Here is a 10,404-nt window from a genome sequence, read left to right as displayed (position 1 = left end):
AGACATTAATGGCTGTGTGTTGAGTTATTTTGAGGGGACAGCAAATTTACACTGTTATACAAGCTGTACATTCACTACTTTACATTGTAGTAAAGTGTAATTTCTTCAGTGTTGTCACATGAAAAGATATAATAGAATATTTACAAAAATGTGAGGGGTGTACTCACTTTTGTGAGATACTGTATATATATACAGTGGGTACGGAAAGTATTCAGACCCCCTTAATTTTTTCACTCTTTGTTATATTGCAGCCATTTGCTAAAATCATTTAAGTTCATTCTTCTTCCTCATGAATGTACACATAGCACCCCATACTGACAGAAAAACACAGAATTGTTGACATTGTTGCAGATTTATTAAAAAAGCAAAACTGAAATATCACATGGTCCTAAGTATTCAGACCCTTTGCTGTGACACTCATATATTTAACTCAGGTGCTTTCCATTTCTTCTGATCATCCTTGAGATGGTTCTACACCTTCATTTGAGTCCAGCTGTGTTTGATTATACTGATTGGACTTGATTAGGAAAGCCACACACCTGTCTATATAAGACCTTCCAGATCACAATGAATGTCAGAGCAAATGAGAATCATGAGGTCAAAGGAACTGCCTGAAGAGCTCAGAGACAGAATTGTGGCAAGGCACAGATCTGGACAAGGTTACAAAAAGATTTCTGCTGCACTTAAGGTTCCTAAGAGCACAGTGGCCTCCATAATCGTCAAATGGAAGATGTTTGGGATGACCAGAACCCTTCCTAGAGCTGGCCGTCCGGCCAAACTGAGCTATCGGGGGAGAAGAGCCTTGGTGAGAGAGGTAAAGAAGAACCCAAAGATCACTGTGGCTGAGCTCCAGAGATGCAGTCAGGAGATGGGAGAAAGTTGTAGAAAGTCAACCATCACTGCAGCCCTCCACCAGTCGGGGCTTTATAGCAGAGTGGCCCGACGGAAGCCTCTCCTCAGTGTAAGACACATGAAAGCCTGCATGGAGTTTGCTAAAAAACACCTGAAGGACTCCAAGATGGTGAGAAATAAGATTCTCTGGTCTGATGAGATCAAAATAGAACTTTTTGTCCTTAATTCTAAGCGGTATGTGTGGAGAAAACCAGGCACTGCTCATCACCTGTCCAATACAGTCTCAACAGTGAAGCATGGTGGTGGCAGCATCATGCTGTGGGGGTGTTTTTCAGCTGCTGGACAGGACGACTGGTTGCAATCGAGGGAAAGATGAATGCGGCCAAGTACAGGGATATCCTGGACAAAAACCTTCTCCAGAGTGCTCTGGACCTCAGACTGGGCCGAAGGTTTACCTTCCAACAAGACAATGACCCTAAGCACACAGCTAAAATAACGAAGGAGTGGCTTCACAACAACTCCGTGACTGTTCTTGAATGGCCCAGCCAGAGCCCTGACTTAAACCCAATTGAGCATCTCTGGAGAGACCTAAAAATGGCTGTCCACCAACGTTTACCATCCAACCTGACAGAACTGGAGAGGATCTGCAAGGAGGAATGGCAGAGGATCCCCAAATCCAGGTGTGAAAGACTTGTTGCATCTTTCCCAAAAAGACTCCTGCCTGTATTAGATCAAAAGGGGGCTTCTACTAAATACTGAGCAAAGGGTCTGAATACTTAGGACCATGTGATATTTCAGTTTTTCTTTTTTAATAAATCTGCAACAATGTCAACAATTCTGTGTTTTTCTGTCAGTATGGGGTGCTATGTGTACATTCATGAGGAAGAAGAATGAACCTAAATGATTTTAGCAAATGGCTGAAATATAACAAAGAGTGAAAAATTTAAGGGGGTCTGAATACTTTCCGTACCCACTGTATATATATATATATATATATATATATATATATATATCGTGCTTATGGGCACTGATGAGGTGGCATTGATGCGGAGGTACTAATATGCCGCACTGATAGGCACTGATTGTGGGCACTAATTATGGGCACTGTGGACACTGATTGGGGGCACTTTTTTTACTTTACTTTAATCAAGGCACTGATGATCAGTGCCCTGATTACCTGTCCTAGACTCCCCTTTGAGGAGGAGCTGATCGGCTCTCCTCACCACACACTCTGACAATGTGAGGTGAGGAGAGCCAGTAAACGACACTTCCTCATTTACATGTGACCAGCTGTGATTGGACACAGCTGATCACATGGCTAAAGAGCCAAGTCATTGGCTCTTTACCAAGATCGAGGTTGCGCCGTGTCCTAGGAACACGGTGCAGCCATGATCGCCACACTGAGTGCCCCCGCGGGCATGCGAGAGCGGCCGTTCTGGGGCGACATCATATGACGTCGTCCCAGAACGAGAGCTGCACTGCTTCGCCGTCATTTGATGGTGGGCGGGCGGCAAGTGGTTAAATGGCACAAACCTATGTGTTACAATAATATTTGATTATAAATGTCATTAAAGTGTCCACATAAATTGAAGCCCTCATGATTTCCGTGGACTCTTTTAAAGGGATTGTAAAGGCTTGTTTCTTTAAATAAAAATAATAAACAGGTTTATACCAATTTTCTCTGCACAATGTTATTGCACAGAGCAGCCCTAATCCTTCTTTTCTGGGGTCCCCCACCAGAATTCTAGGCGCCACTGTAATAAGCCAAAGGTTTTATTGCACAAATTTACATAGTAACTTACACAGAAGTTAATGCCAGTCCATGTAGCGTCTTGAGGAAGGAGCCGAGTGCGCATGCTCCGAAACACGTTGCGTCATTTCCGGTAGTCTGCGCTCCATTGCGGCTTCCGGTGAAACCAGCTCCTCGGACCAGCTTCCTGCGACGTCACTTCCGGGCCGGTGGACGGCTGGATCGTGCGGCTGGAGGTGCTGCTACATGGACTGGCGTTAACTTCTGTGTAAGTTACTATGTAAATTTGTGCAATAAAACCTTTGGCTTATTACAGTGGCGCCTGTTTCTCTTCTCACTTCTGCCAGCGGAATTCTCAGAGTTTTTCCCGCCAGTGCTGCCTTGTACCCGGCCATCCTGGACAGTTCACACCAAGAACCTGGAGACATCCCCTGCGCCCCCTTATTGCGGTGGATCCCCCCTCCTCTTGTTTGGTTAGAAGCGCCCAACATCCACTTTCTCTGAACCCACCAGAATTCTAGGTCCCTTCTCTTCTCCAAGAGCCTTCATAGGAACCTACTTCCTATGATTGCACATGTGCTGGTGTGCTCCCAAGCCCTGGTGCCCATAGACACACAGTATGGCTCATCACTCCCTCCTGCTCTCTATTTACAGGATTTTATCAACTTCAGCAGGAGCCAATGGCTCCCACTGCTGTCTCTCTGTCCTGTGAGAAAGGAGAGCACTACTGCAGGCAAACAAAGCACTGGGTCAAGATAGGAATCAGGTAAATATTTAGGGGGTGAGAGGACAATACTGGAACATTTTTTACCTAATGCAATCTTCCATTTAGAACCATTTTAAGAGTTTATAGGTTTGCAACATTTTTTGGTGGAGTGCCATTTGAAGTGTTTTTTTTTTCCACTAATTTTGGAGCGCAAATATACAAACTCATCTGATGTTTATTTGATGTTTTTAGTTAAGAGCTTTATTAGTAATGTTTTGGTGCATATATTCACATTTTGATTTTATTACTATTAGAAGTGGAGTGCTACACCTTTTTCATTATATAAATTAGTCTTGAAGTATATGTGATATACTTTTTGGTGTTAGCTAGCTCTACAAACAGGTGATGTTGAGAAGCTGCTTGGGGAAATATTTTATATAATAAAACACTACTAAAGTAAATGAGGAAAAATGGCAGTGTTTGTGAAAATGATTGAGCTGTACTAGAAATTAGCAAATTGATTTTCAAATATTGTAAATATTTGTGAGCTTGGCAAGTCTCATTTTTTTGGTTACTTACACATTTTTGATTTATCAGATATCTACTCGCAAATACACTATTCAAGGTGAATTGTGTAATTAAGACATCTTGATTCATTAAAGTAGTTGTAAACTTTCTCATATACCCAGTGAAGTGAATTGCCTCAGACAATACAGTACACAGAGATGAAACAAATCCTCCTACATAGGTTTTACTTGTTTATCTGCAGTCTTCTTTTTTTGTACATCCCTTCAAAAATGCTGCTTTTAGATAAAAATCTTCTGCATTTTTCAGTATCACACAGGAGGGGGTGGAGAGCTGCATTCAGAGGTCTGAGGCACTTTGTAAGCGCTGACTGGAGAAAAGGAACACAGCAGAACTGTGTTCTGAATAAACAAGCTGTGTGCTGAGCTCTCCTCCTGGACACAAATTGTATCTCATGTGTAGAAAACCTTATCAGAATTGACACATGCTGATAACAGAGGAATGGAGCACCAGAGAGAAACAACACTTGGAGAGAGACAAGTAAACACTACAGATATCTGCTTTGTTCAGATTTCATGACTGATGTTTACAACCACTTTATATCCTTGATTACTTACAAACCAGACTAGTCTACATGTACACATTCAGGCCAACAAAAATGTGCACTTGGTCAAGAAAGATGACAGTTGCCAAATTTACAAGATTTACCTAAATTGCTGTTTTAATTGCTATTTTAATTGCTCCTCTATATGTTGAAAATTGGATTGCTCTGCCAATTACAACCAAAGAATTATGATGTAATGGCTCTGCCCAGCTCCAGTAATTTAATATGTGTTGCTAATAACATGAAATGTGCAATGTACTAAATGCCTGAGGAATAAATATACAACATACATTTTGCCCTTTAAATAACCTACTTTTTTTCACAACATACAGTATATTTTCCTCTTGTTCAATACCCCCTATTGTTTTGTATTACTAGAACCAAAGATCCATGTGCAATGCCTGCCATAATACAGTTTTTTTTGCACTTATCCAGTCCAAGCAATAACAAATATAGCAAAAGTGGTCATACACGTTAGTCCATACAAGTGCTCTGTGGCTTTTTACATGTATTTGTGCATAGCCTTATCTAGATCATTCAAATATTCATGAGATTGCTTCTATTGCAAAATCATCTATGTCTCTCATTGAAATAATATCTGGACTCCTTGTCCTGTCTGCATTTCTGTCCATGCTTTGTGGAGTGCCTGCCATGCTCTGGTCGCATGAATCACAGTCTATGGATTGCTGCATTTTTGAGCAGTCAACTTCTCCTTCATTCCTTGCCCCTGACTTCCCTTCAATGTACAAACCACTGTTATTTAACACATGTGGAACTCTTTTTAGTGATGATATGGATGTAACCGGTACTGGGGCAAGGCCTTGATACAACATAAATGGACTGTTGGACATTTCCAATGTTGGAGTTGATCTTTCTGATGGGGGTAAGGACATTTGCAGATATTTTCCAGTTTCTGGATCAAAAAATGTTTTGATTCGGAAATGGACCGGAATGTCCACCACAAAATACTGTCCAGAATCAGGGTCCTGCAAAAGTTTGCGTTGAGTAATTGGAAGAGATGGGGTTGAGGCTTGCGAAATTGACTCCTCTTGCTGTAGTGTACTTGAGATGCAGGATCCCACATTGAAATCTGATTGTTGCGTAATTGAAGGTGGGATGATATGGGCAGGAGATGGAACATCCAGCACAAAATCAGAATTTTGAAAATCCCCTTCCTGTATCTTTGGAGGGATTTCAGTTTTCCTGCGTTTTTTGGTCAGGCGTTTGGCACGACGTAGAGCTTTCTCAGTTTTGGGAGGAACTGTTGGTGGCTTTGCAGCATCAGCTTGAGCTTTATTTAGAGAGTCTATGCTTGGTGCTTTTTCCTGTGGCTGTTTTATGCACTCACTAATTTTGTCCTTCAAATTATCAGAGACAGTAGGAATTATATTTATCATATCATTGATTGGGAGGTAAGGCTTTTCATTTCTTGAGTTTACACATGTTAAAGGTGGGCTTGGCATATCTTCTAATGCAGAAAGAGCTGTAGTAAAACCAGAGCTTTGTGTATTAACAGACATGGGACTGGCTACCATAGAGCAAGCAATACTTTCTGACATGGGGCTGGTTATAGTTGAACAGGCAATGTCTTCTGAAAAAGAAGTAGCATCTTCTAGTTGTAGGAGTTCATTGTCAAGTGGAGAATAATTTGTATTTGCACTGTCATGAAGTGGAGGGCTTGCATGTTCTCCATTTACCTTCATGGAGTCACTTGCATGTTGCACAAGCAAGGTGTTGCATTCAGGTGACAGCCCATTCACCTCTGAGACACTGGTTTCAACTGGATGGAAAAATGGCCTATCAAGCAGTGGTGATTTCATATCAGGGCTTTTATTAATTTTGACTAATTCTGCAGTTTCCTCTTTTTTCTTTTTCCAGTCAGGAGTCATGCGACAGGGCTGCTCCCATAACGCCTGGATTTCTCTCTCTTCATGTTGTGTTTTTGTTGGTTTATATTCTCTGTTGTTCTGATCTGAAGTCTCTAATACAGTAGGTATAACTACAGGATTCCAATGTTTATCTCCATTATTTGCTGCCAATTTATTTGTTTTACTTATGTCTATTTTGGAATCCCCGTTTTTCGATGAACTACTAAGATCTCCTGTTACTCTAATATCTCCTTTACTTATTGTAAAGCTATAGTCTTCTAATTTGTGGAAAATGAGGCAGTCTTCTGAAAGACTTCTCAATAGAGGCCTCACTGATTTTGTAACAGGTGATGATTTAATTGTATTGTCTTTTATGTGAAATAAGTTTGGTTTAAAATTAATTATGCTAGATGGTCTTTTAACCTCTTCTTCATTTGCACTTTCTTCACCTTGTTTATCACTTGCTAATAGCTCTCTAACTTCTACTTTCCCTTCAGTCTCTTCTTTTAGTATTTCATGCTGCTCTCCGCTGCTTTCTATATTTCCATTACTAACAGCATAGTACTGTAAATCCTCCTTTAGGCTATCATTTTTTATCTTTTGTTTTCCACCTTTATCACTTTCAGCTGAACACTGATTTACATCCTCTTTGGAGTCTGTAGATTGCCTTGTGTAGCTTTCAGCATTTTTCACATCTTGTTCCAAGGAATCACTTGTTGGATTAGAAACTGTATCTGATGGTTCCTCCTGTTTGCTGTCAGGTTTATTATTTTCGTCTTGCACAGGAAATTCTTCTCCATTTTGCCCCCAAACTGGTTTAATGGGTGCATCCTGTTTTTCTTCCATGCTTACACTTGTATCTTCTTTAAGATAACGATTTGGTATAGGATCTTCTATGGGATTTTTCAGGCTATGTTCAATAGGACTGAGATGGGAGGATGTCATATACTCTGTATGGATATTTTCATCTGTATGGATGCCTTCTGTAGGAATTTCAGCATTTTCAAACACTTTACAGGGTATTAAATCGAGTGATGGGGAACTCAAACATAAGTGGTTATCAGAAGTATTTCCAAAAAAATCCAGTTTAGCCTGTCCTTCTTTTGTTGACCTTAGTACGCATGCCTGATCATTATTACTAGCATTTTCAACTTCTGATGCCTGTTTACCATGGGCTGAAGCATCTTGTAGCTTTCCATCTGCTGTGTAATTATTTTCATAACCATTACGAAGATTTGTTAATGGATTATACATACTTTTTACTCTTTTTCTCATATCTTTCAGATTGAATAGTAGACCTGTGGCTTTGGATTTATATTCATTTCTCTTAGGATACAAGCTATTTTCTCTTTGGTCCTGATCAATGAGTGTCATTATATCAGCAGGTGGAGGAGTTATTGCCATTGGCTGTTCTTCTAGGGCTTCTTGTAAATTCTTTCTTCTTATTACAGGAGTTAAAAGATTTGTAATATTAAAGGATGAGATACCTGGCTTGTCTTCCAAGGAAGCTTTGTCATTTGCAGTCATGTTTTCTTTAGCTTGTTCTGTAGAACATTCCTTCATACTTAAACATTTATTGAGTAACTGATCTTCCATTTCTATTTTGTGAATATTTATTCTCCTCCATGGGGGCACACAAGCATTGCTGTTTGAATTGGGATTTGAGTCTGGGTGCTTTGCATGTAGTGTGCTTGGCAAAGTCTCCCCACACACCTCCTTTGAGTCTTTTAAAGCTTGTTTTTTCTCTGGTAAATGAAGTGGAACTACATCCTTAACTGAATCTTTTTCTATTTGTTGTATTATTGTTTTTATTCTTCCAGATGATTGTATGGGTTTATTAGATAGTTTAATTTCATCTATTTTGGCTGGTATTTCTGCTTTCCTGGACTCTAGTGAGAAATCTACTTTTTCTTGAGCTTCCTCATTTTGTTTTGGTAAGGGATGTGATGATTCAGACACTGTTTCTTTATCCTGATTTGTATTTAATGATTTATTTAATTTTTTAGGAGAGTTCGATTTGGCTAAAATGCAGAGTTGCTCTTTAGACGATTGATATCCTAAGTCTATTTGCATATCTTCCCCTTGGATCTTATTCTCTGCATGAACCTTTGGAACCCTGTGACTTGATTCTCTACTTTGTTTTGTCATCCTTTTACTGGGAAGTGGAGGAACAGTCCTTAACATTTGAATAGCATCAAAGTTATTAGAGAGTGTTGATGCAGGAGAGGCCCATCCTACCTCTATTCCTGCATCCCTTGCTCTTACTCCAGGTGTTGTTCTTTGAAGTAAAGGAGAACATGGTGTTGCTGATCTCAGAATAGATGGTGTTCCAGGGACTGAACTGTCAGTATCATCCCCTCCAGGGTGTCTTTTATTGACATCACTCCATGACTTAAATGCACTATTTTCACTATGAAGAAAAGCTGTTTTTCTCAAGGACTGCTTCTGATTTACCAACTTTTTGGCTTGATCTTGTAATGGTGAGCCTGAAGAACATGGCGAAGTTGAGGAACAAATTTCTGCCTGAGACTCCAAAAATACTTCTCTGGCTGTGCGCCTGTGTAAATTACGATGTTCATGAAGACTCATATCATCTGGATTGATGGATTCTAAAGTTTCATTGTTCAATTCACTGTGGTTTGAAGATATTTGTTCCATATTCATCTTACCTCTTGGAATACATTTAGAGGGTGAAACTCCATCTTGTTCTGGCATTTCATTTTCAATATTATCAAAACCTTTTATCAGAGATGACACTTTGAAGCCCGGTTTATATCCTGTGGGCTGAGGAACACACAGCTTTTTGGTGTTGGTCTTGGCAACTATCAATCCATCCTTTGCACAGTTATGCAGTGGTTGGAATGTTGGAGCCCATTTTTCACGCAGTCGTGAAATAGTGGGTAGCTGTGCCAAGGGCTGAGTCTTCCTTACTGAAAGGTTAAAAATGCCCAGGTGGTATTTTGTGGAAAGTGGCATTCCTCTAATGGGGGAAGGTATGTGAGGAACATCATTAAATTGTTCTTCTTCAGCAACACACAAACTTCTAAAAGCTCGATCTGTAAAACTGCTTACTTCCTGGTCTGTATCATCCATTACACCCACACCACTTCCAGCAAGGCCTTCTGCATGTTTCTTATGCTTCTTGTAACGAAGCATGTGCATAGCATATGTAGACAGGAATATATAGAGCAGTTCTCAAACTCACACCGGGTACCACCTATGGGCAGAAAAAAAACACAATTTAAGGTAATATTTACCATTAATGACACAGTAAAAATGTATAAATGAAATAGCATCATGGTACAAAATGTATACATCTTGATTTTAACCTTGCATTTGTAAAGTCAACAGACTGGCACACAAACTACTGCAGGGTGTTATTCTAACATTTTATAACATTCCAAATACTAAAGATATACAAAAGGACAGATTAGTAAATCAGTAAAAGTAACATTAGCCAAACATTCACTGGAATCAATCACTATAATTTAAGACACATGCCCAAGTAAGGCTAGTTTCATACCCGCTGAATGTGTTTTTTTTTTTTTTTTTTTACTGCTGCTTGCATATTGAAGAAACATAGTGGAAGCCATTTAACATGATTTCCAATGGGTAACATTCACATTTATGCGATTGCTGCGGGTGCATTTTTTTTTAGAAAGGATTAGGGACTTCTTTCCACGCAGCGTTTTGCATTTTTGGTCCAGAGACGACAATAGACCCACATCCATCCAAAATACAAGTGCTGCATTTGTTTTGTGTTTTGTCCATGGGTTTGATGCAATTTTGATGCATTTTTAGGCTTAAGTTTTTTTACCATGCTTGACTACAAACACCTCCCATTGACAACAGACTTCCCATGCTGCCCTGCAAAACAGGAAGTCAAATCCAACACAGCAGCCAAGATGGTGAAAACAGACTTGCTGATACATCTGGTGAGGCACCTTGTTTATCTGTACCATCCAGGCCACCCAGACCACAAGATCAAGCCAAAGCAGCAGCAGGGATGGCAGGAAATTACCAGAGAAATGTATCCAAAATGGGATTCCTTCACTCTTGAGACAGAATGTTAACAAACAGTTTATATTCTGTTGACTGA

The 10,404-nt window shown here is 39.9% G+C and overlaps 1 protein-coding gene across 1 annotated transcript; it reads right to left on the bottom strand.

The window, feature by feature from the left end:
- Positions 1 to 4,767: 4,767 nt before the first annotated feature.
- LOC309563563 (cardiac-enriched FHL2-interacting protein) lies at positions 4,768 to 9,516 on the bottom strand. The gene has a single exon (XM_082268026.1). The coding sequence runs from the start codon at positions 9,465 to 9,467 to the stop codon at positions 4,983 to 4,985; it is 4,485 nt and encodes a 1,494-aa protein (XP_082124152.1). The 5' UTR covers positions 9,468 to 9,516; the 3' UTR covers positions 4,768 to 4,982.
- Between the last annotated feature and the right edge of the window lie 888 nt (positions 9,517 to 10,404).

This window comes from Pelophylax lessonae (genome assembly GCF_965119305.1).
Source record: "Pelophylax lessonae genome assembly, chromosome: 9".
Taxonomy (NCBI): Eukaryota; Metazoa; Chordata; class Amphibia; order Anura; family Ranidae; genus Pelophylax; species Pelophylax lessonae.
This window is presented reverse-complemented; position numbering and strand designations above follow the sequence as displayed.

What these genes read in the sequence shown, in the direction of transcription:
- LOC309563563 (XM_082268026.1), bottom strand. Translation starts at nt 9,467, where the DNA reads ATGCACATGCTTCGTTACAAGAAGCATAAGAAACATGCAGAAGGCCTT.